Source organism: Scomber scombrus, chromosome 7 (assembly GCF_963691925.1).
Source record: "Scomber scombrus chromosome 7, fScoSco1.1, whole genome shotgun sequence".
NCBI classification, from domain to species: Eukaryota; Metazoa; Chordata; class Actinopteri; order Scombriformes; family Scombridae; genus Scomber; species Scomber scombrus.
Genome location: NC_084976.1, coordinates 29377127 through 29404281, shown reverse-complemented (window position 1 = coordinate 29404281; position 27155 = coordinate 29377127). Strand labels below are relative to the sequence as shown.

The 27155-nt window shown below is 41.0% G+C and overlaps 1 protein-coding gene across 1 annotated transcript in view; it reads right to left on the bottom strand.

The window, feature by feature from the left end:
* sema6e (sema domain, transmembrane domain (TM), and cytoplasmic domain, (semaphorin) 6E) overlaps window positions 1-27155 on the bottom strand; it is a 110871-nt gene that overhangs the window by 32292 nt on the left and 51424 nt on the right. Inside the window, exons 11-15 of the mRNA XM_062423349.1 lie at window positions 26637-26768; window positions 26153-26308; window positions 21274-21450; window positions 20682-20819; window positions 7621-7698 (exon numbers count right to left, since the gene is read on the bottom strand). Coding sequence (XP_062279333.1) covers window positions 7621-7698; window positions 20682-20819; window positions 21274-21450; window positions 26153-26308; window positions 26637-26768 — 681 coding nt within the window. The remainder of the gene's footprint in view (window positions 1-7620; window positions 7699-20681; window positions 20820-21273; window positions 21451-26152; window positions 26309-26636; window positions 26769-27155) is intronic.

Sequence of the window (27155 nt, the reverse complement as noted above, 5' to 3'; positions counted from 1 at the left end):
GTTACTTCCTGGAGTTTTGATATCAGTGTGCACGAAAAACAGCAGATACTTCAGGTAAGCATGACAGCTGGCCAAGATAGAGTTTGACACAGAAATCCTATAAAATCACTACTTGTTGTTTCTTAATTTAGTTTATGTACTCCAGGAAGTCTTATTACCATACATACATGAGAGTGGTATCAATTGTCTCATCGAACTCTCAGCCAGGAAGCAAAAAGGTGTGTTTCCTAAGATGTGGAAGTATTTATTTTCATTAAAAAACTGCACTATAAAAGTATAAAACTAACACATTGAATGATTGAATGAAATTACAATAATCCAAATAGTTCTCAATGCTCTCAAACACACAAATAGAAGCAGATATGCACAAAACCTGCATGTAAAGGGAAAGAAATCCCACTATCCTCTGTCCGTGTGAGGGTTAGGGTAAGGAATGTCTGGGTGGCCAAGCAGAGCATATGCAATAATTCCAGCTCGGCACATTTTCAGCCGTCAAAATAATCTATTGGGAAGCCAGTCAAGAGTGGAAGTGGGGCTGTATATGTATGTGAGAGTGTGAGTGTGAGTCTCTGTGTGTGTGATGAAGGGGCAAGGTAAGTATGGGATTTCAGTCCACACACACACACACTTTACAACCAATGTACATAGAGGTAAGAGAGAGAGAAACCCCCAGGCAGTCAGGTGATTTAGCAGCAGGTTGTACGTCAACCACACAGGACCGAGCAAAGTCCTTGACTGTCAAGAAGCACATAGAAGGAGAAAATAGTACCTTTAACTGCCTCTACTCCTCCTCCTCCACCTCCTTTACCCTTTACAGCATCCATCTATCTGTCTACCTATTCATCTATTCATCTGTCCATGCAACCACCCATCCATCTTTTCTTCCCCATTTTCACAGACGGTGCAGTCCACTGCTGCGTGATTGAAACACATGCTGCAGAACATCACTTCTGATTTTTATAACACAGGCCTTTAAGAGAGAGTGGGGAGATTTGGTAACTTTAATGCAAGAACCAATCACAACCAAAGTCAAAAATAAAAAGGAAATTTCTTGATTTTTTTTACCCCTGCTTTAGCAATCAGACCTGCTTAGTAAATAAAAATGACTCTGCTCAGGTTAGAGAAGAAGGAGGAAAAAAAATCAGTACCCAAAAGAAAGAAATTAACATATTTTATTTTGGGTTTCATGAAAGCTGTTGTTTCTCTGACTACAGGGGTAAAAAAAAAAAAGCAGTTTTCAACCAATAAAATTCAATTAAATCTTTTCTTTTAAAACTATTATTGCTTAAAGCAGTAGCTATTACCATTACCCCCCCCCCCCCCCCCAAATCCCCCCTCCTTTGCTTTTTCTTCCCTTTCATGTCAACCCTATTTTTAGGGATTAAAGCAAGAAAACTGTCCAGGAGGAAATGTTCACAATATATTGAATTAAGTATTATAAGAATTTAAAACTGCTCAGGATTGGTGCCTGAGAGCTTTAAACAACCCTTTATTTTAACAATGTTTCAGACTGAGATACAGTATGTTGAGTTTTAACTGCAACCCACATCATCTCACCAGTCCTCTAACTAATGTGTTCTTATCTATGAAAATGGACACACTCCTTGGCTTGTTGAACCAGTGACCCAACAAACAAAGTGCTCCGCTAACACCAATTTACAGGCTACATCACCAATTAGATGTTCAGCTGAACAGCTTAAAAATCTTACTTGCAAATGTAAAAAAAATCTGCTGGTTTTGGATGCTAAATGTTGTGGTTCTTTCTCTTCAGTATCACTGCTGAGAAAATGATGGCGGTTCTTAGGTTGTAAGTTATAGTTACCGGAATAGATGAAACCATTTATTGAGACAAATGTGGCGCTTTTCCACTACACAGTTCCAGCACGACTCGGCTCGCCTCGCCACGGTACCAGGACAGAACTTTTCCATTACAAAAAAGTACCTACTCAACGTGGGCGGGGTCGTCATATCACGGCTCCGCGAAACTGCCGTGACTTCGTTTTATACGCGACACAAACACATAAACAATGGAGGACATTGAGGCAGTGGTGTACTTGCTGCTGTATGTGGCTTTCTGTCTCACACAAAGCAAGAAAATTGAGCCGTATGGCTGTAACTATAGTAACGCTGCTGCCGGTATTTAAAAATACCGGGTTTGATTCTTGTGTGGGACGGCTAATGACGCTTCCAGCGACAACTCTTCTGACCAATCAGTGGCCGGCAGTCTGTTGACGTCACATTTAGTATCGGCTTGGCTCGCTTGGAACCTCACCAGAGCAGGTACTAAAAAAGTACCAGGTACCAGGTACTATCACTAGTGGAAACACAAAAAAAAAACCGAGGCGAGTCGTGCAGGAACTGTGTAGTGGAAAAGCGCCAGCAGCATGCTATTCAGAGTGGGCCAAAAGCAAGACATGTATTGCAGAAAGACCCTCGAGCCATGATGGGACCTAGAACCAGAAAGGTGGAGGCAAGCTTTGCCAGCAGCAGCAGTGTGAGGTGGGAGTCGTATTTAAAGGGACCACCTTGTTGTGATTGGTGTGTGACTGATAAAGAATACTGATTCAATCAGCGGCTGTCAGCTGATTACAGTTGGGATGTATGTCTGCCCGTGTCCTGCATGAACTAACACAGTGCTTCATTTTGTTTAAATTGTGTCTCGGTGATCTGTTGCCTCAGCTGGGAAACCCAATCAGAGGCCTGAAGTAAAGGAGAATTCCTCATATATCAATACAGTCCTTTTTTTTTTAAATGACTGACACCTGAGAGTTCAGTCGGACTTTTACAGACACAAACATAAACTCTTCATCTGATACTACAGGTTCAGGGTCAATACCTTCGTGCCAAATGGCTCCCTGTCAGTTTACAGGAATAGATTTTTTAGTGTTCTTAATTTTCGGATTGACTGTCTCCTCTTTCCCTCATTGATATCCTACACACACACACACACACACACACACACACACACACACACACACACACACACACACACACACACACACACACACACACACACACACACACACACACACACACACACACACACACACACACACACACACACACACACACACACACACACACACACACACACACACACACACACACACACACTAGCAGAACCAATCAAATTACCTGTGAAGAAACACGATGGATTTAAGTTATAGGTCTCAAAAGAGAGCAGGCGAAGTGGTGTTTTATTAAAAAAAAACTGTAAGTCAGATATTAATCATGCTGCTGTTGATGCCATGTCTAATTCTAGATTAGTTATCGATTATCAACAGTGCGTTGCCTCGGCAGTGAACGCAGGTCCAGTTGATCTGCACGGCGCTCAACAACTCACTTTTGCTTCTGTTTTTCCTGCTTGGAAACACACATTATTGACTAAGTTACAAATCTGTCCGCCGTGACTGTGAGTTCGAGAACTAATCAGAGCATTAATTCTGATTGACCAAACACACAACACCGGCTGATCTCGCTAATTAGCTCAACTTCATCCAGAGGGGACCAAACAACTGAAACCTCCTGCTGGAGTGTTTGATTAGGAAGCAAATCTGCATACTTTTTGTCCCTTCGGTGGTTCATGAATAGAGACTTCTCAGTTAAAGGGTGAATCAACAATGGATCACATTGGGCAGAAAATCACTGCTGCACCGTTAATGGGGCCTAACTCTTTGAAGTGCGTTTTACCTCTGGCTACAACCCGATCAGTGATGTTAAAACATGGTGGGGTTTTTTTTTTTTTTACCACGAGTTGAGAAAAAGGTCAAATGCATGCTGTGATGTTGGTGACTCAGGTGCGGCCACATGTGCAACATCTTTAAAATGTCAAAACAGAGAGAAGGGCAGCAGCACGATTCGACTTCACCAGATCATAATCTCCTAACACACAGTCATTTCCTCATTTCCCCACTAAACCCAGTCCAATAGTATCATATGTACATTCTTATTGGCTTATTGCTCCAAACTCTCCACTGAAAACTCCACGTTGGACATTTAAGTTCAGTGAAATATTCAAACCTAAAAAATACATTATTTTTCTTGGCTGCACCCGTTCTATTGATTGAACTATTATACTAGATGTCTTATGGATCATTTTATAGACATTTTCCAGGAATCTAAGTCTGACACATCTGGTATCTATGAAAACACACTGAGATCTCTGCAAGACTTTAAGTTCTGTGAGGTTGAGAAATGTTTTTCGTGCACGTAATGAGTTTAGAATGAGAGTCACGTCAATTGGTGTAACCAGTATTTTTTCATAAAAATCTGATCATATACAGAATTTTATTTAAAGGCGCCTTTCCAAGCACTCAAGGACACCTTACAAAGCACATAAAACACAACAACAGTACATCAAACAATATAAATCAGGTAACATTTAGTGCAAAGATAAAGAATAAATATGAATGTGACTATAAAGTGCATCAGTACAATAAATAAACAAGAACGTGATTGAATAGCTAGTGTGAGACAGAGTATGCCACTCTGAATAGGGGCGTTTTCAGGCGGGATTTAAAGGTGGAGACAGAGTCAGAAGTGCAAATGTCTGGTGGGAGAGAGTTCCAAAGGTGGGGGGCGGATCGGCTGGAGGCTCTTGACCCCATGATGGTAGTTAAGTTGGCAGATGGGGCAAAGAGCTGGTTGGCAGAGGAAGATCGGAGAGTTCGGGAAGGTGTGTAGATGTGAATCAGTTCTGAGAGATATGATGGTGCCAGGTTGTGGAATATAATGTGGAATAAATATAAACCACTTTAGCAACGCAACACTGTTTTTTAAAACAAATTTAACATCATTTGTCACTAATTATTTAGAAAATATGGTTGTTTTTAGGATATGTCCCGCTCAATATTGACAAAATGCTTAGAAATATTCCAAAAACTTTTCTTTTTCATTTGATGATTTAAAATGAAGTAATTATTAGTATAAGTCCACTTAAATACACTGTAGGTGGATAATATATGTAATATTTATCATTCTTTGTGGTTACACCATTTGACATTTTCAGGAGCATTCAGTCTTACTTTTGGTTAATAAATGGTGCAAATGTCATTTAGAATGATATAAAACCAACAAAAATACTAAATGTACATTTTAACAAAACTGAACAAACTATTTTAACCCTCCCGTTGTCCTTGAGTCAAGGAAGGAAGGGAGGAAGGGAGGAAGGACGGGAGGGAGGAAGGAAGGAAGGAAGGGAGGGAGGAAGAAGGAAGGAAAGGAGGAAGGAAGGAAGGAGGGAAGGAAGGAAAGAAAGAGAGAAGGAGGGAGGGAGGAAGGACAGATGGAAGGAAGGGAGGGAGGGAGGAAGGAAGGAAAGGAGGAAGGAAGGAAGGAAAGGAGGAAGGAAGGAAGGAAAGGAGGAAGGAAGGGAGGAAGAAGGAAGGAAATGAGGAAGGAAGGAAGGGAGGGAGGAGGGAAGGAAAGAAAGAGAGAAGGAGGGAGGGAGGGAGGATAGAAGGGAGGGAGGAAGGGAGGAAAGGTAAGAAGGAAGGGAGGGAGGAAAGGGAGGAAAGAAAGAAGGAAGGAAGGTAGGAGGGAGAAAGGAAAAGAGGAAGGCAGGAAAGAAGGACAGAGGAAAGAAGGAAGGGGAAAAGGTAGGAAGGAAGAAAGGAAGGAAGGAGGGAAGGAAGAAAGGGGGATGGAGGAAGGAAAGAATGAAGGGAGGAAAGAGAGAAGGAGGGAAGGAGGAAGAAGGGAGAAAGGAAAGGAAGAAGGGAGGAAGGAAGGAGGGAAGGAAGAAAGGGGGAAGGGAGGAAAGAAGGAACAGTCAAAACAGACGGGGTCAATTTGACCCGGGAGGACGACACGAAGGTTAAAGATATTTTTGAATTACTCATCTTTGCCAAACCTTATTTGTCACTGTATGTATGTCTCTTCAAAGACTTCACACCTAAATGTAACCGCTTAAAAAAGGTGTTCTTAAACTTCACCATCTTCAACTTAGCATGTCTAAAACTCTTTTTATATCTGCAATCATTCTCTGCACCTGAAGCTTAAATGGAAATTAGTTTATCACTCACTTAACCCCCCCCGACAATGACCTTGTGTAATGCAAGAAGAAGAGTTTGGCAGCTGCGACTCAGTCAAGTGGAAACGTTGATACTTAGCCGTCAGACACTAATCTGACTTTATGTGAGCTTCGGTACCTTTCGCTGGGCATTAAAAACCCCCGCTGAACATTTGCTGTTTTGCTGTCGAGTGTGTTGTGTTGTATCTGCTCCACAGACTTGCTTTTATTTCATAAGACAAGCAGGTGATGAAGTCGCTGTAAAACACTGTTATTGTTCCCCATACGTACACAAATAAGACAATAACAACTGTGCTGAAATAAACACCAGCGTGACTCTGGTTCGAAATACATACGTCAATTTAAATTTAAAAATGTTGAAAAGGGGGAATGTTTATAGCCCAGATGTGGATTGTTCTCCTAACACTAAAAACATCAAATGTATTAATTCTCAACGCTTCAGAGCAACACATAAAGAAGAATAAGTGATATTCTAGCAGGTACGTTTTTTTGTGTTATTGTGGTTTAGTCAAATTTAAAAAGGTAAACATTTCAAAATAAATGTATAAATAACTTTTTTTTGTGGACCCAGCATCAAATTTCTGCTTTTAATCCATTTAGAGAGAATATATTAGAGGATTATGGCAAAAATGTCTAAGTGGTGTAACCATAAAAACGTTGTACCAAATAATTCAACTTGCTTAAAAACAGTAAATTGTCAATAAAACACCATATCAACTAGTTTGGCATGATCTTACATTATAACTTTTTATATTAAATAAAGGTAATGGAATACAATTGTTCTAAATATTACATTTCATCTGGTAACCATGGAGATCAGGAAACATTTACAAGTTTTAAATTAAGTCATTATTAGTATTAGTCCACTTAAATACACTGTAGGTGATAAAATATGTAATATTTATCATTCTTTTGTGGTTACACCATTTGACATTTTCAGGATCATTCAGTCTTACTTTTGGTTAAAAAATGGTGCAAACAAGGGTAGAAAATAATGAAAATAATATGCGAGCATTGTTCCAAGGATTGGTCCTATATGTTGTATTCTTATCTACATTCCTTGTATCATTGATGCTCAATAAAATATACATTATTAAAAATGGTCTTGCCAACCCTTATTTGTCACTGACCCTTTTACCAATTTCAAAGTCAACATTCCTGAAGAACCTGAAACGATTAAAAAAAAAAATCGCTAAATATGTGAAATTAGGCTTCAAAGTTGTCTAAAAATCAGCCTCTGTCTCTGCTCCCAAACGCTGTGGGCCGAGTTTGCTGAAGCCCCGCCCCCTACTGAGTGTCACCTGTCAATCAAAGTCACCACCTCTGTGGGCGTTCCCGCCGAGTTCTCTGAAGCCCCGCCCCCTACTTAGTGTCACCTGTCAATCAAAGTCACCACCTCTGTGGGCGTTCCCGCCGAGTTCGCTGAAGCCCCGCCCCCTACTGAGTGTCACCTGTCAATCAAAGTCACCACTTCTACCCTAAACATGGACGCTATTGCTGAGAGCTTTCGGCCGCCTCTTAAAATCTAAACTGGGTAAGAACAGAATCCCCCGACTTTATTACCCACTGTGTGTTAGTGTGTGACTTACTTGAATCCAGGTGAGACTGTGGCACAGCTACCCGACTTGAGCCAAATGCAGTAAGGGTCCCGTGAAGACAAACAGCTCCTGTGATAGAGAGACAAACGGAGAGAGAGACAGGAAGGAGATCAGTGATGGAAAGAAGTCTAGAGAGCAGCAAGAGTAAAGATGAGGCAACTCGTCACATTTCTCCACATTGCCACATACTGCGGCATTAACATGGAGGGTGAGAAATGAATCTCAGGTGTGAATCATATGTGAAAATTAGCTTTTTCATGAGTTTAAGCCAGAGAGGTCAAACACACAAACAAACCTCCATCACATTATATCATTAAAGTGTTGTGATTAGACCTATTTACCAAGCGTCTCTAATTGACAAAAACAAAAGCGGCATTATTGTGAACTCGCAGAATTAATCTTTATATCTTAACTGCGACTCTTCATCCGACTCCTATAATCTTGTTTTTATGCAAATAAAGTGATTAGTTGACAGTATCTGCAGCAGCACGAACGTGTGGGATTTAAATACTGTGTAGCTACATCCTTTTTATGACTTGATAATACATATTGGACATTTTACTTTTTTTTTTTTTTTTTTACAATGCACATTATTGCTTCTGCAAGATTCTATGAAAAAAAAATGTAATTACCAACGTTTGCTAACACAGTTTGCAAACACTGACTAACAAGTATCCCAACACTGCTGCAGTCTTCATAACAGAGATGAATGCAGATGATTATATAAGGAGACAGCGGCGAGATCACAATTAGATTAGTTTTTGATTAGAGATAAAACTGTGGACTTGTTTTGTTTTCGAACTTGAATCGAATGTCTTGAAAGGATTAAAAACTCTCTTACAGGCTTTAAAGTCCCAATCCAATAATTGTTTTGACCATATAAATTTAAAAAAACAACAACATTTACTCCCATATAATTGAAGAGTTTAACTTTTTGTGTTTCTCAATTGAAAATAATTGAAAAAGTCGGTCTTTTGTGTCTAGAAAGTAAAAACTGAGGTAAACAAACTTTCATCAGCCTGAGAAAACAGAAGAATAAACCTAACTAAATCCACGTTATTAAATTATGTGAGCTCACTTTATCATGCAATATCAATTTATTGTGGTCCTAATCTCTAGTCTAGTCTCTAGTGTTCAATGTATTAATCTGTGGCGGAAAATGGTCCAACGAATGCAGCCATTAGCCCTGTTTGAGAAGCGTTTGATTAAACTTTAATCCCGAGTTGAGCCATTTTATTTTATATGTTAGTACTTTTGCAGGAATAAATGAACGTCACAGATAAAGACATCAGAAAGTACCAAGAGACGTCGGTTTTGGTCTTTTCATGGTATTTAATGATGATAACTAACAGAGAATAACTCCGTCCAGCCTGACCCTGTCTAAGATCTGTCAATCAGTCAGTGAATTGTAGCAGCTTCCAATCTTGTGTTTTTGACCATAGACTGTATATATAATGGACGTAACATCCGTGACGTCACCCATTGGTTTGTGGACTGCTGCTCGGAAGCCAATAGTTTCGGATCTGAGCAGCGCCATCTTGAACATTTCCGTTGCATGCTGGGAAAAATAAAAACACGGATTCTACTTATATGGGCATCAGGAGGAGCATGAGGCGCCCTCCTGAACCTGTGAACCAATCAACCTGTCAATCACGACGTAGCCACGCCCTAATGCATACCCTGCTTTATCGTCACATATAAAATCAGGGAGGCCAAAATGTCCCAAATGAACATCATACTGCATTGAAGAAGGCTTTAAACTAGCGATTGAGACCATAAACACATTTTGAAAACGTTTACTGAGGTTAGAAATCAAGTGAGAAGTTGGTGAATTCTCCATTCACTTGTATAGACGGAAGTCCTTTTGACACCGAAATGGTCGCCCCCTGGTGGCCTTTTGATAGAAAGCCGTTTTAAGTTACTTCCGCGTTGGCCTCATTTCAGAGGACCGGGACTCCCTGTCTGGTTTGACTCGTGACCAAATTCTTTAAATATGGACTGCACCTTTAAGTGAGGACCACTCCGGGTCACTAAAGCCATCATAGTGCTGTCAACATGCTGATAAGCTGTAAATGACCTTTCTTTGAGTTTATGCACCGGTCTCATGTTAACAGTGAGCAGACGAGTCGATCACCTGCTCCTATTAACTGTACTTGAGACTATTTACTTCCTCTTTTTAAGGAATTCAGCATTAACCACCATCCACCATCATTAGTCACTTTCCCCTACAGTTTAAACTCCCAGCTGATTCACAACTTTCGGTACTTTGAGACTCAGAGACATGTCTGTTTTGTTGATTAAACTTTTCCCCTGATCTGCTGTCAGTGTCTCTTGCCTCATGCTGGATTTAAAGTCTGTGGTTTTAAATCCTTTCACTCTGAAATGAGTTGCGTGATCCTTGTGGCCTTTATCCTAAGACTGTACAGCTGCGAAACAACACTGGTGTCAGTGAGAGAATTAAGATGATTTTTTTCTTACGCTTCGCAGGTCAGCGCTATTCACCCGGCTCCGACATAATGAGCATAAAATACACAGGACACACCAAAGACTAGTGTGTTTACCTGCTGCCTATCTACAATTACATAAGAGGCGTTTTAGCTTGTTCTTTCAGATATCACCATCGGGAATGAAAGCAAACAAACAAAAAGAATCGTCTGCGGATTGCTGGCGGTACAGCTGGGTGCAGCTCCGTGTCAAACCAAAACCCTCTATGGCAGCCGAGGAACAAGTTTTATCGAGTTTTAATGAGGACCCCTGTGATTTTAAATATGTAAAATTATTTACTGTCTGAACTGAGCGAGCAGGTGTTACACCACCTTCACCCTCAGTCTGTAAACATTAGAGAGAAATCCCACTGAGAGCAGATCAGCGTGTCATTCTTACAGTACGCAGAGAAATCAAGAGGAACTATTCGCCGTCCTACGCCTGCAGTAAGGGAACTGTATTTAAATGCACACATTTGTCTATATGTCAAAGTATCAACCACACACTCCAGAGGTAAGTATTTATGAATAAAGTCACAGCAGGCAAGATATCTCTATTTTTATTTTACCATAGTTTTCTTCTGCCAATTGTTGTTTTATAGAAATAACAAGAAAAACACCCACCAAGTCCTCACCTGTAAATGTGTCTGACATATGTAAACAATCCAGACTAACTTACAGGGACTAACTTACAAGTCAACCAAAATACGCTCCTACCTGCAGAACGTAATTTGTCAGCATCTTCCAAAACTGTGATTTCTGTGTCAAAGTCTGACACCATGTCTACCCGTCCGTACGCTCCGATCTCAGAAACTCATGCTCAGTTTGAGGCTCTTTAATAACGTCTACAACATCCTGCTTTGCTCCTGACAGACGCCTCATGATTCACGCACCTTGCCTAGTAAACATAAGCATGCGGTAAGATGTTTTGGACCTTTTCACAAATGAACTGTGCTGTCATTTTTCTTGTGAAGGCAAGAATAATAATAATAGTAATGATTTGTAATAATAATAATAATGCAAAAGTCATTCAGTATAGAGACAGGTGGTGAAGCTCAGATACTTTCTGACTGTCAAAAAGGTGATGATTCAACTTGACGTTAAGAAAAATAACAGGCCAATAAAGAGGCGTGTTTTGGCCCCTTACTGCTACATTCCCCCCTTACTTCTTACATCCTAACTTTCAGTGGCTTGATCTTTGAATTTCTTGGTTGAATCACTCTTTAAAGTCTGTGTAAAGTAAGAATAAATATGTGTTCTGAGTTTGACATACCACAAAGTGTGTTGTTAACAACCCTGCCAAATTTGAATGATTAAAAAAATCGCCAAATATATGAAATTAGGCTTCAAAGTTGTGTAAAAGTCAGCCTATTTCTCTTCTCCCAAACGCTGTGGGAGTGCCCGCCTAGTCCGCTGAAGCCCCGCCCCCTACCAAGTGTCACCTGTCAATCAAAGTCACCACCTCTACCAGAAACATGGACGCTAGGTCCGAGAGCTTTCTGCTGCTAACTAGGCAGGTTAACCACTGAGGATAGCGGACTCTCGGTCTTATAAAGTAGGGGAGGGACCAAGGTAACGCAGGTACGCCACAGCGTCACGGAGACGCCCTTTTTTGCAGGCTCAGAAAATCAGGAAAAATGAGAGGGTGAGACACAGTTTAAGGCTCTATCTCCACAATTCAGTACTGCATAGTTATTAGCCTTTTCACATGTTTTCTGTAACCATTTAAACCAGTAAATCAATGAATTGACTTTACATGGACTTTAAGGCACAATTACAACGACGCAAGACCCAAGCACATCAGAAACGTAGCAGATCCATCAAGAAACTGGAGACAACATACAAACAAGTGAAGGGATCAAGTCATGTCGTGTCAAAAGGCGAAAGTTACTTGTGTTAAGGTCAAAGCTTTTCGAGGCTTTTTCCAAGTCTGTGAAGTTCAGTCTAAAGTTGTCAGACTTGAGATTTGAAGTCTGTGAAATTCAGCTAAACTCTGTCATATGTTACAACAATCAATCAAAAACTGAAACTACACCACACTGTTTTTTTTACTGCTGGACTGTTGTGCTGAATAAATACTTATGAACGGTTTTTTCCCCTCTCTCTAAAAGCATTGTAGACTAGCTGAGGACTTCTGGGTATTAAGGCCCTAAAATGACTCTCAGTGCTGTGTGTGGCTGCCAATATGTGACACTGCATAGTGTAGCTTTAATACATTATTCATGCAACAGCCATAAGGTATAGAAGCATCTCTCTCTCTGCAGTCTGCCTCTCTTTTCCTTGACTAAAGCACTTGGGGGGGGGGGGGGGGGGGGGGAGAGCAAAGTCAGGTCTAGGTGTGGTTTTGGTAAGAGCTGCAAAGTTAAGTCATTCCATTTTTGTTTGACGTTTTTCCTCATAAGTAAAGTTTATATACGACATGTTTATGTGTTTCCCTCATCATTCTTTAAACCTGCAGACTTCTCATCCGCCATCTTGCTCGTATTTTGTCATGCTATGATGAACACATGGTTGTGTATGTTCGACTGCGGCCGCGCTGTGTAAGGAACATCCATTAGCTGCAGAGGGGGAGCGGCTGGATTTATCCAGCTTCTGAGGCCCAGGCTCATAACTTCCAGTTGTCATTTATAGCAAACATCGGGAGGAAAACACAACACTGACTGGAGTGAGTGGAGATGTTTAAACTGATGCTGGTGAACAACTAAACACAAAGTTGCTATTTTAAGAAATTCGAAAATGACTATCACAGCTTTCATTGAGGCAGATGTTTGTTGTTATGCTACATTTGCTTTGCAGAGTTCAGATTTATCATAAATCTTTTAGTTATTCACACACAAATGAGAAAGTTTCTTCATGTTTATGAGAAACTGGATCTTATTTTCACACTGGTGGCCATAATGCTGTGAAGTAAAATTAATATCCAAACTGTCCATCACAGTTTAGTTATGTGCACACATTGTTTTCCTGCACAATGAAAGATGATCACTGACATTTTAGGTGTTTTAGCTTCAGTGTTACATCCAAATAAATAGATTAATATAATCTGGTGTTGCTTAAAACATATGTGATCATCGTGACTGGTTGGGTTTCTTGTCATGTCTATTGAAAAGTCACTTTGATGAGTGCAAAGTCATCATAACTTGCAGAAATTGTGGCCAAAGATACAAAAATAAGACAATTTGATTGATGATGTGTAATCTTAAAATGAGAAAGAAATGCTAAATAAAGTAGGTGACAGTCAAAATAATATACATTAATGTATCGTAGACATGTTATTCACCTGAAACTGTTCATGTGAGGAAGAAAAAAGACATCTCCACTGTAGTTGAAAGTCCCTGGCTCTACAGATTTTCAGGGTTTGGGGCCTCTTCTACCCTTTTATTGTGTTTTTATTATTAAAACTCCCTCCTTCTTACATTTCCTCATGGCCGTTCAAAAAAGAACATTTTCTGAAACCTAATATTGGCAGAAGGGCCTCCAGTAAAAAAAAGAAACCTGACGATGCAGGATACAGGTAGGGAGCAGGAGGGAGGGGGGGTGGGGGGAGAGAGAGAGAGAGAGAGAGAGGGAGAGAGAGAGAGAGAGAGAGAGAGAGAGAGAGAGAGAGAGAGAGAGAGAGAGAGAGAGAGAGAGAAAAACAAACCAAGAATGAGAGACATGTGAAGACTGAGAGGAAAGAGACAGAAAACAGAGTAAATCTCATTTGGAGGGAGACGGATTCATCGGTGTGGCGAAGGAGGATATGGCGGCAGAAACCTGACCTCCTGGCCAGTGCTGATGAGGCTTACGGGGCCCCTAATCCCAGGATGAGGTGTGCTGTAGTTCTAGTCTCTAGAAAAGGTTCTGGGGGATGTAGAAGCCTGTAAGCTTAGGTAAGACAGAACCTATCCTTTTAATTCCTATTTCTTCTTTTTCTCCTCTCTCTCCTCCAGCTTCAGAAAAAACAAAAAGATGGCGGCCACTACTGTTGGCTGTTGGCCAATCAGCTGGATCCAATTTATGACTAAACGATATAGAGAGCTTCTCCAGGTCTTTGCAATGAGGGGTTAGCATGCTATGGGTGTATTTATATTCCCTGGTGGAGCTGAAGAGAAATCCTTCCTCTGGTTAAAAGGGGTTTGGAGAACATTTAGAAAAGGTAGGAAGATGCATGGGGCCAGCGTTTCCTCACAGCCCCAAAAATAGAATCAGAAGCTGGGGAGTAAGTACATTAGCTGGAAAACATCGCCTGCAAACAAAAGGATGGATGTATAATGAGAATTGGATACAGTGTTGGAGGCGGGACTCCGCTCAAGTCCTATGAAAGTTTTTTCAGTGGTGCATGAAGCCAAAAAAGCCACTTCCTGCAGTAAATAAATATTGTGCATGCTGTATTGGCCCAATGAGTCCATGGAGCATGCTCAGTAGAAACTTCCTGACCTCTATTTTCCTGTTTCTAAATAACTTGAATGGAGATAAAACTTGGATTTAATAGATCGAATTCTAATAATGAGTGATTTTGCAGGAGTTGAGGCACTCAAAGAAATGTGTCCACTGGTTTACAGTCATCTCTTTCACCATGTAAAACTATGGGGGAAAGTCTTTCTAAGCCCAATAGCATCATGTGACGTAATTACACAGTTTGGCCACTATGTCAAATTGCTTTCAAAGCCGAGCACTCTTCCTCGGGGCTTTCTGTCTGCTCATAAACTTGCTTTAAAAGTAATTTCAGCCTCTTGACAGCAGTTCTTTTCAGGGTTTACTTTGTACCATTTACAGATTTAAACACAACAGCGGTGGTGTTAAATTAATGATTACACAACTTGTTTTTTAATGCTGCAACTAATCATTGTTTTCATAATAGACTTGTTACTTTTAAAGGTTTCTTTCCCCCCTCAAGATATTAAGAATGAACTCTGAAATTCTCAATATTGTATAGTCAATAATGACATCTTTAAATAGTTGCTCTGTCCAACCAACAGGTCTAAACCAAAGAGTAATACATTTACAGTTACTATGTTCACATGCACTTAAGTTACCAGCTTACAGTCGACTTTTGCAGTGACTTAAACATGTAAACAATTAACCTGGTTTTACCTCCAAACACAGATGTTAATGAAATCTGCTGTTGCTTACAACCTGTTTGATCTTTGTGAATCATTGTGTTTCACCAAGTTTCCAAATCAACAGCAGTTTTCTTGATGAGTACCATATTATGATGTGTCATAATAAACTAAAATGATCAGTTAAGCCATTGATGATGTGTAATCTTAACATGAGTCAGAAATGTTGAATAAAGTAGGTGACAGTGAACATATAAATGAATCTTTAGACATGTTGTTTTCACCAGAGTTAAAAATCCCTGGCTCTACAGATTGTCAGGGTTTGGGGCCTCTTCTTCCCTTTTATTGTATTTTTTCTTAATAAAACTCTCACTTCTTACATTTCCTCATGGCCGTTCAAAAAAGAGTATTTCTGAAACCTAATATTGGCAGAAGGGCCTCCAGTAAAAAAAAGAAAAGAAGAAACCTGACTATGCAGGATACAGGTAGGGAGCAGGAGAGATAAACAAGCCAAGAGTGAGAGACATGCAGAAATGGAGAAAATGGAAGCAGAAAACAGAGTAAATCTCATTTGGAGGGAGACGGATTCATTGGTGTGGCAAAGGAGGATATGGCGGCAGAAACCTGACCTCCTGGCCAGTGCTGATGAGGCTTACGGGGCCCCTAATCCGAGGATGAGGTGTGCTGTAGTTCTAGTCTCTAGAAAAGGTTCTGGGGATGTAGAAGCCTGTAAGCTTAGGGAAGACAGACCCCTAACCATTTTCTCCTATTCCTTGTTTTTCTCCTCTCTCTCCTCCAGCTTCAGAAAAAATAAAAAAGAGATGGCGGTCACTACTGTTGGCTGTTGGCCAATCAGCTGGATCCAATTTATGACTAAACGATGTTGAGAGCTTCTCCAGGCCTTTGCAATGAGGGGTTAGCATGCTATGGGTGTATATGAATTCCCTGGTGGAGCTGAAGAGAAATCCTTTCTCTGGTTGTGGGGTCGGAGGACATTTAAAAAAGGGGGAGATGCATGGGGCCAGCGTTTCCTCACAGCCCCAAAAATAGAATCAGAAGCTGGGGAGTAAGTACATTAGCTGGAGGTAAAACATTGCCTGCAAACAAAAGGCTGCAGACAAAGAGAGATGGTTGAAGGCTCTGGTGCTCTCTGCTCATAAACTTGCTTTAAAAGCAATTTCAACCTCTTGACTGCAGTTCTTTAGAAGGTTTACTTTGCACCATTTACATAATTTACACACAACAGTGGTGCAGGCCTTTAACTAATGATTATTTTCATAATCTATTAATTACTTTTAAGGGTTGTTTTCTAAAGTCATTGCTTAAGAATTTTACTTTACTGTGTCCAACCAACAGTAGAAAACCAAAGGGTGTTAAATTAAGAGTAAATGTGTTCACACGGACATAAGTTACGAGCTTAAATTTGGCTTTTGCAGTGACTTAAATTTCATGTAAATGAGCACTCTGGTTTCCCCTACTCGGTAAAATATTACAGAAACCATGACTTTCTCCGCTTCTTCTCTCCAGCAGATTCTTGGAGTAAGTACTGGGAAAGATGGTTACATGTATCCTTGTTTTCAACGTAATTCCATCCAAGGTCCAGCTAAAACTTAACCGCAACATAAAGTAGCCTCCAGACCCCTGAATAAGTGCGTTTCCACCTCTGAATATTTTGGACCGAATACCATCAAACCTCCCACAAACCATTTGGTCTGCGTTTAACCTCATAGTCGAACACACATCATCAATTCCTGACTCACAATGGGAGTGTTCCCCTACTAACATTTAAGCATACAGTCTGGTTTCACTCCTACCCTTCCTGTCAAAAACACTGAGGGGTCACTCTACGAAGACTGCTCTTCTGTTGGTAATAAAGAAACGCAACCTTCGGCTTAACCTTCCTAAGACTGAGCTCCTCGTCACTCTATACAAAAAACAGATCAATATCCAGCTCAAATCTGCCCTAACTCATGCCCGTCAGGTCTAACAGAAATTTCGGGTGTCTTGAATGATGACCAGCTAACCTTTTTCCTTGTACAACATCAGGAAGATTAGACCCTTGCCTGTCTGAGCTTGCAGCACAACTCCTGGTACAAGCTCTTTTTATTAACACATATTGAGTATTGGATTACTGGCCTCTGCAGATGATCCAGAACGCAGTGGCACATCTGGTCTTCAACTACCCCAAAACAGACAAGTCACGCCGCAACTAAAAGGGCTCCTGCCTACCTGGACTTCAGGTCTACACTCCCTCCCGCTCATGCTCTACCAATGAAAAGGCATCTGGTACCACCACCACAACAAGACCCTAAATTGCAAGCCAGACTCTTCTCTCTTGTAGTTCCCCAATGATGGGAACCAAGCCCCAATCAATCCTCAGAGTCCCTCTCAATCTTTAAGAAGGAGCGTAATGAAAAATTGTGCATTCTCTCTACAGATCCTGTCCTCTAACAACCAAACCAGCCATCAAACCTGCAACACAACTGTGTACAAATGTGTTGAATCCATTTCCTTCCTCATAAAACATTTGCCAAACAGATTTTTTGAAAGGATTTTATTTATATTCATGATGACTAAGCTTGCATTCTTCTTCTGCTCTGCCTTTGCTGGTGCACAGATGTGTTTCTCAGTGCATTTCAGCCACCTTTACATCAGTGGAATAGTGTGAAACTATTGATATGACTGTATTGTGTCACACGTGTGCATATGTGTGCATGTGCTTCGTCTTGTACAATGCACACAACAATGGGAACCCAATCATAAAAACCTGCTCCATAGCTGCACTAGAGGTTACAAACTCTACAGGGAACCTTTAAGATAAATATGTTGTGCTTCCAATATTTGTTTGGCTAGGAGTTGGGGAGACATTTTAATACAGACTTCCTCTGAGTAACCTGATTTATTGCAAAAATACTGAAACATAAACCAAAAAAGTATCTAACTTTTAGGTTTGAGAAGAAGGAACACAAATTGTGAGTACTCCATTACTTACGAAACTTTCTTATTCCCATTTCTGCCTTAGCCAGGTAGCAGTTAGCATCATCTATCATGCCAACTGTAAACCCCCCGGGATATAAAACTATAATTCTCCAAATTGCACACTTAAATACCTCTTATTAAAGTTGTATAAAAAACATGGGATCACTTACACTCAAACATGAATGTCAGGCAGGAATCAGATTCAGAATCGGCCAATAAAAATGTTCAACCTTGCTTGTAACCACAGCATTTCTTATGTGGCAGGCCCACCATACATCCTCACTGCTCCGTTTCGTCTTACTCTCACTGACCTGCCAACACCACAAATAACCTCAGAGTGCTTTTTTGGGGGAAAGTGGGCCCAACCAACTCCATGAACCAGGCAGATAACACCATAACATCTGCTATTTGGTACTCGCCTTTGTCCAAAAGCCTCTAACAGTGTCGTGAGAGGACACATTTCTTAAATTGGTGGCTGCAGTGGAAAATTGATTCTACCTAAATGGAGTAAACCTGGTAGTGAAACTCTTAAACCATGTCGTGTTTCTGGGCTGTCTCACTCTTCAAGGTGGTGTTTTTGTGACCTTTGACCATTTTTCTGCATATTTAAAATATTTTTTTAAAGATTCATTTCTTTTCAACTGTATAATTTTTTGCCTATTTCCTTCTAAAGACTGCAGGAAAATCTACTTGAAGTTTTGATTTCTTTCAAATGTGACAATGTCCGCACTCTTTGGTATCCTGAATAAAACTCCATTTGCTCCATTTTTCTATTGATTGGATTTTCATTTTTTTCAAAATTTTTCACTTGACTGAACTGATCTTGAAATAGAAGACTAGTGTTTGCCAGGCTTAGGACAGTAACCTAATATTTTATATATTGATTTTTCTAACAATAATTTCATTGTTTAATCATTGTCTGAAAATAGAGAAGATCTCAAGTTCACAGAGCCCATATTGACATCTTCAAATTGCCATGCTACCAGCAGTCCCAAAGTCCTAAAGTTTTAAATAAATCCATTTTATCTCTCCTTCTTTTTTTGGAGGCTTATCTGAGTTCAGGGTGCTGTGGCAGCAAGCTAAGTAAGTATTCCTTCAGCGTACTGTGGGTTTGCCTGAGGTCTCTAACATCCAGGAGACATCCTGATCAGACACTGAACCATCTCAGCTGACTTATCTAAAAGTGACATAACGCCGGATGTTTCCACTTGGAACACACCTCCTTTTGGATGTCCAAATCCTCATCATATCTCTAAAGCTGAGCCCAGCCACACTGCAAAGAGACTCATTTCGGGCACATCCAACAACCCAAAGCTAGGGCTGGGTATCGGTATTTTCGATAACTTTAAAGTATCGACTGTAATAAATCGGTACCAAGTAGTATCGAAACATCTCCCGTCAAATGATACCTGCAATCGACCCTTTTTTGCACCCAGAGCTATTTGTATGGAATCTTTCACAGCCAATCAATGCAAGTGTTCTTCGATTGAATGCGACATGTGATTGGTCCATTGCCACAGCAGCTACAAGCCGTCTGTGGTGGTGAAGTCGTGGTGAAATTGAGTTAGCGCGCTTAGCAGTTCAGCAGCCAAGATGCCTCCTAAACGCTCTAAAGTGTGGCGACACTACACGCCTGTTACACCGGATAAAAGACAGAGACCTAAATGTGTTAATGGGTATTGAATTAAGTACTCATTTGGTATCGGTATCACTTTAAGGATATTTGGATTGGTATTGGTATCATAATTTTTTAAACGTCACACAGCCTTACCCAAAGCTCATGACCATAGTTGAGAGTTGAAAAGTAGATCAACTGTTAAAAATGGAGAAATTAAAAAACACTCGCACCTACAAACCGACTCTGGACAAATTAATGAACAAGATCCTGAGATACTTAAAACTTCTTTACACCCAACCATAAACAATCTGCTGTTGTCTACCAGCACTAATGGCCACCGATGTGTGTAGGTGTTAAATTGCTAATCAACTCCTTGTTTTAATCAGGCAGGGAGTTCGGGTCGTCTGAAATGATGCGAACGCGGAAGTAATTTAAAACTGCATTCTATCAAAAGGCCACCAGGGGGCGACCGTTTTGGTGTCAAAAGGACTTCCGCCTCTATACAAGTCAATGGAGAATTCACCAACTTCTCACTTGATTTATAACCTCAGTAAACGTTTTCAAAATGTGTTTATGGTCTCAATCGCTAGTTTAAAGCCTTCTTCAATGCAGTATGATGTTCATTTGGGAAGTTTTGGCCTCCCTGATTTTATATTTGACGATAAAGCAGGGTATGCATTAGGGCGTGGCTACGTCGTGATTGACAGGTTGATTGGTTCACAGGTTCAGGAGGGCGCCTCATGCCCCTCCTGATGCCCATATAAGTAGAATCCGTGTTTTTTTTTTACCCAGCATGCACCTGAAATTTTCAAGATGGCGCTGCTCAGATCCGATACTGCTTCCAAGCAGCAATCCACAAACCAATGGGTGACGTCACGGATGTTGCGTCCATTTTATATACAGTCTATGGTTTTAATAAAGGTCACTCACTTCTTGCAGGTGGTGTAGTCCGAGCAGCGGCTGAGCGGCACACGGATCACACAGCTGGAGAAGGCCACGAACAACGCATGATGATCCCGATCCAGCTCGAGACCCAGCACCCTCCTGTCCTCGCCCCGCACGTTGCATCTAGGAACACAGAATAACACCGACTGTCACAATCACACATTTTCAATTTCGGCGCAGTCTGAAAATTATACAGAGAGCCAGCTGTGAATCCAACTCCATGCAGATACACATTTCAAGCTGTGCAGTCAGAAAACAAAAGAAGACACTAGGAAGAAAAAAAACAAAAAAAAAACCCTATACCCTTGAGCTATACAGGGTGATGCAAAGTGTTACAATAGACCAAAGAATGGGTGGGCAGGACAGATCAAGGCAGAACACAGAGATGAGGAGAAAAAGCAAGGAAGGCGATAACAAAACAAAAAAAAAAAGATCAGAGAAAAAGTCAGCGAAAGAAATAAAATGAGAATGAACAAACAAAAAGACTTAAAGAAATACAATAAAAAAGGAAAAAGATGGAGAGTTTAAAACAGATGCAAACACAGTTAATAAAAAAAAAGAAGAGAGATTGTCTGACTTGTTGGGGTTGTAGACGTCAATGTCCTCCAGGAGTTGGGTGCTGAAGGAAGCGTTGGTTCCCTCGGTGCTGGCAAGGATCTTTAACACATGACCGTTGTCTGAACCCAGGAAAACAACGGTGTAGTTCTTGTACGGCCCTGCTGATGTATCCACTGCTATCTGGGTCAACTTGAACCTGCAATATATTAAAAAAAAGAGAGAAACGAAAGGAAGGAAAGGAAATTAGAAACACAACAATGCCAAATAAATTGATGTTTGTGGAAAAGAAAGTAGAGAAACATTGATTTAATGAATCTCATTTCCAATAAAGATCTGCTAAAACGAAGCCGACAGTTTCTCTTCAAAAACTGCCGTAACTTAAGACGGGGGCTGACGGTGCCAAAATGCGCTAGTTAGCATAGTTAACATTGTTTTGTTTTGTCAAAGTCAATTTCCCACGGTAAACAAAACAAACAGTGGGCGAACGTTGAGCTCATTGTATAAAGCATCAGTGTGCAATCAATCACTTCCATCTACCAACCCACCAGTCCCTTCCCTCCATCGCCTACATATCCTTTAATCCCCCTTCATCCTTTAAAATTCATCCATCCACCCACAGCCATTCAATTGATCCATCCTTCATGTTGTTTATGGGATGAATATCGTGTCATATTTGGAAAGTGAAAAAAAGCTTTGAAAGCTTGAAATCTGATAAAATAGCTTCTTTTGAAGGCTTGCGTAATGTTTTGATAGGCTGGAAGAAAATTTCCAATTTCTAACTCAACATTATTTTGTATTTGACTTTTCCTTATTCAACGTTGCAGCTCTCGTTTTGACAGTTTCTAGTGGTGTATTAGTTTGTATTCCAGGTTGGGAAAAAGTTTGGATTATCGAGGAACCAGGAGGAATCTCTGAGGAGCTATGAGCGAGGATACATGACAGCTTTTAACCAGTCGGCCCTTGATATCAGATATTGATTAGAAGCTGCAGCTGATCGAACTGATTCAACACAACACAGCATTAAGTGTAGACTGATTACAGATTAAACTCAAGTGCATTACTTCCCATGTTTTATTTGTTTTCCGATTCCCCCTCTAGTTAAACATCTGCTAATTGTGTCTGATCACCAAAACAACCATAAAATAAACAACTTCCTTTATTTATTGAAGATTGAAAATAAAAAAATCTCTTTTCACGATGTGTTATTTCCCCTGTTGACTTTTATTGTGTCTGTCAGCGAGAAACACATTTATATTTCACATAATATATAATTTGTTCCTGAGCGTCAGGTTTGATATGAGTTACATAATTAAAATTTTCCCTGAAACATTTAGACTAATAAATAATTTCCATTGTTCAAAAGACACCCTAACCATATTCTGAGTTATTAAATAATGAATTCAGAAATCAGAATATCAATAGATTCAGAGGCAAATAATTGCAAAAAATAATATAACGGCATAGTGCCAGGAGAAATGCCTCGGAGCAGGACACAGTATAAATACATGCAGGTGTTTGTTAAGCAGCTAACAAAGAGAAAACACTGCTGCTGTGGCGGTGATAGTTGAAGTTAAAGTTAACTATGCTAAGCTGTTAACTTAGTGGACTAGCTAGCTAGCTTTATCTTATCTACTGTAGGTTTGATTTAATGTCCATGGCTGCCAGAGGTGCTGCTCAGGTACAGCCAGACAGCAAAGACGTTCATACATCCTGTTGTGGATCTTGTGCATCTCAGTCATTGGCGGAACAGTCTGCCAATCCCACCTAACCCGGTGCATACGATATTTGATTGGACTCTACTTCAGCAGAAAGCAAACAATAGGTTAACAACAATAGGCAAATGCCCTACATCCAGGATCCTGCCTTTCTTTCCTCAGACAGTCTGTTTCAGGGGTTTCAGACCAGAGCTGACAGAAATCACCTGACTCACAAGCTCGCACCTGTGTGGGCAGATCAATGAATAGTAGGTGTTGAAAACTCAAGCTCGGAAATAACAAGTCTGCAAATGTGCAAAATAAAGATTTCGATAACTCAAGTCTCAACCTTTTAAAAACTTTTGTCCCCCCCCCCCACCACCACCACAACATGAGCGCGTCAGTTTTCAGATCACCATTTATACGATTTCAAACCTGCAAAGCAAACAAATACACTCGGAAAAACACAGTGGCAAATTTGAAACTCTGAAAATGTGTTGGAGGAACTGTAAAAAGAGAGCTGCAGCTGTGAAGAAGGAAAACCCAAATACAAAATGCTTGCAGGTCTTTTTATTTTATAGCCTATCACAACATTATGCAAGCTTTAATTTCAATTCGCAAAAAATCTTTTGTATTAGATTTCAAGCTTTCAAACACTGAGTTTCAAAATTCACCTTTCAAATGACAATGAAAATGAAATTCACCCCCAAGGTTGTTTAGCTGTTCTCTTTTTAAATCATGTTTTCTATTTCCTCTTTGTAATTATGTGGACATCCAGTGAGAACTGCTGCTTTACTTTGAGCATCATGCTGGCTTAATATTCATCCAGCTGTACACAGTCACACCTGGGAGCTGCCCAGTATCACCACAGTTGTCTAATGCGAGCTCCATTGGAGCAGCTGCGGATTAAGAGCCGTGCTGAAGGGCACCTTGAGTCCAGTGGTTGTTGACGTAGGGATAAGCTTTACTTAATCATTTTCTCTGCCTGCAACTTTGACCCTGAGATTTAAACAAACAGATTTACTTAAATAAGCCCAGTATGTTTTTTGGCATCGCATTCCTTCTTAGTTTCTTCTACAAAGGACACCAGCAGAGCCTCCTGTGCCCTCACTTCTCCCTCGGTCCCCTCCAGATTGTCCCACAGAAGCTGGTGTGTTTACCCACATGGACTCGCCTGGCACGTCCCTACACAGACTCGAGCAGTATTGCGTGATGCACTTGTGGTTCGATTTCATTTATCTAGCCCCTCTCTGGGGAAAGACGAGGCAGATGTGATGTTTTTGGCGCCAGATGTGTAGCGGCGCATGTTTCCCCTGTGTGGAGCCACTGCAGTGTCTGGCTGGCTGTCAGCCTGGCTCTGCTTCAGGAGGCATGGAGCAGGCTCCAGTATACTGTGTGTGTGTGTGTGTGTGTGTGTGTGTGTGTGTGTGTGTGTGTGTGTGTGTGTGTGTGTGTGTGGTCTGTTTTAGGCTACTTCTGGGGACACAGTTATTAGGGGACGGTTTGTCCAATTGAGGACAAAAGCAGTGATATATGGAAAAGCCTGATTTTTGGTACAGTGGTTAAGGTGAGGTCATGATTTGGTGGTAAAATGAATGTAAGTTTATGTAAATGTCCAAACATGTGTGTGTGTGTCTCAGGCTGATGTATATCTTCTGTGTGTATATCCATGTCTGAGGTTTACGCGCTGCTGTCTGAAACACTTGTGACACTTATCACAGATTCAACATTCACCCCATCATCATTTGATATCACTGGATTCTCAAATGTCACAACACACACACCAGTGACTGTGGAGGAGCATGTGTAGGTCGAGTCAGCGCTCGAGGAAGATGCCGTCCCCATGCGGCTTGTCTTTGATGTGGGAAAAGATCGACCATTGAATAAATCCGATGGGTTTTAATGAGGGACAAGGTTGTGTGTTCCACCTGAGCTCACTCTTCAATACCAATCACAGCTCAGAGTGTGGGAACACTGCCGCTACATTATGTTGCTATACAAGAGAGAAAATAATACCTGCATACCAACTATAAAAAAAACAAAAAACTGGCCCTGGTATTTTCTCTCAACTTTCCGTCTCATAGCTTCCTGTGAGGTTTAACACAAGTGAGAAATGTTCCATCCACCTCTTCTCCTAATACTGATACTGATACTATATTAGTAGCACCAAGTACTTCCACATTTTGTGAATGAAGTGGTACACAAGTTGTAGTTGCTGCAGCGTCTATGTTTGACTAATCTGCAACGTTCAGACGTGCAAGCTCAGCATTGATAGTTCATGAACTATAAAAAAAGTTCTGCCATAGACGGAGGGACTATTTGACACCTGGGACTATCGTACATGAGCTAAGTTACTCCTGTCAAACTTTTAGCTTAAACTGAGTGTTTATGTTCCTATAAATAAGGTTTAACCCTCCTGTTGTTCTCGAGTCAAGGAAGGAAGGGAGGAAAAAGGAAGGAAAGGAGGGAGGAAGTAAGGAAGGGAGGAAGAAGGAAGGAAAGGAGGGAGGAAGGAAGGAAGGGAGGAAGAAGGAAGGAAAGGAGGGAGGAAGGAAAGAAGGAAGGAAAGGAGACAGGAAGGGAGGAAGAAGCAGGGAAGAAGGTAGGAAGGGAGGAAAGAAGTAAGGAAGGAAGGAAGGAAAGAAGTAAGGGAGGAAAGGAAAGGAGGAAGGAAGGGAGGAAGAAGGAGGGAAGAAGGAAGGAAGGAAGGAAAGAAGGAAGGGAGGAAAGGAGGAAGGAAGGATGGAGGAAAGAAGGAAGGAAGGAAGGTAGGAGGGAGGGAGAAAGGAAAAGAGGTAGGGAGGAAGGTGGGGGGAGGAAAGAAAGAGAAGGAAGGAGGGAGGAAGGAGGGATGGAAGTAAAGAAGGAGGGAGGGAGGAAGGAGAAAGGGGGATGGAAGAAGGAAAGAAGGAAGGGAAGAAAAACAGAGGAAGGAAAGAAAGAGAGAAGGAGGGATGGAGGAAGGACAGCCGGAAGGAAGGAAGGGAGGAAAGAAGGAACAGTCAAAACAGACGGGGTCAATTTGACCCGGGAGGACGACACAAAGGTTAACTGATGAAAGATTTAGGACCAAAACACACGATGAGCTGGTTTTTTTGTTCCTTCTCAAAAGTTCAAAAGATCTATCAGTAAAGGATTTATGCAGTACTGTAAAAGCTAATAATTTCATCATCCATCCTTTCATTAAATAAATAAATCCCGTACCTGCTGGTGGTGCGGGTGAAGTAAGGTCTGTCGTTGACCGAGGGGACCGACTCGTCCATGAGAGGGTACGACTTGATGAAAGTCAGCGTGTCGTCGGGGAATGTGGTGGACGACTTGTAGGCGGCTGCTGAGCCTTCGCCAGCGCAGCAGCCCGGCCTGTAAGATAAGATAACAAAGACTTTATTAATCCCCCACTGGGGAAATTCTCTTGTTACAGCAATAGCAGCAGTTAAGAAAAAAAAAAAAAAGGGATGAATTTAGTTCCATGGGTAGAGATGTAAAAAAACAGTGGCAGCTGTTTGTTTTTGGGGATGATCAAGAAGGAAAAACAGGTGTCTTGTTTGGCTGCTGTTTTTTTTCTTATTTTAGGAGATGTGCAGAACAATAACAACAGCAGCTGGAAAAAAAACCTCCATAGTCAAAGACAGAAAAAAACATATTCATAGAAAGTGACAGATAAGCTATTTAAAGATGCGTCTCTTACCTCGGTTTTGGGACCTGCTCCTCTGGAACGGGCGTCCACGCTGACTCACTGTTCCTCTGCTCTTTGAATTTGCCGCTGAAGGCCTTCTCTATGTCGTCCATGTAGAAAGCACAGACTGCCGAGCCGGTGATGCTGTTCAAGCAGACACAAAAGAAGAAGACATTACCAGAATACCTGAAACCGTAGTTACATACAGACATCTACATTAACTGCCTGTGGATATATGCTAGCTGGCTTAGGCATGGTAGCCTCGTCACCCTGGTTACCCCTGGTTACCCTGTAGTGTTGCTGCCATCAGAATGACAAATGAGAGACTCATAACTCAATAACACTGACGAAGTAAAACATTATTGTTAGAATATGCTCCGACATCTCTTATTTTCTACTGTATTAAAATCATACTGAATCATGACCCCAAAAACTGAGGTACATACCAATATGTACCAGTTTGTGTGCCGTTACACCCCCTAGTATTACTACATTTCCTGACTCCACCTCAATTTCAGTCCTCAGTCTGGC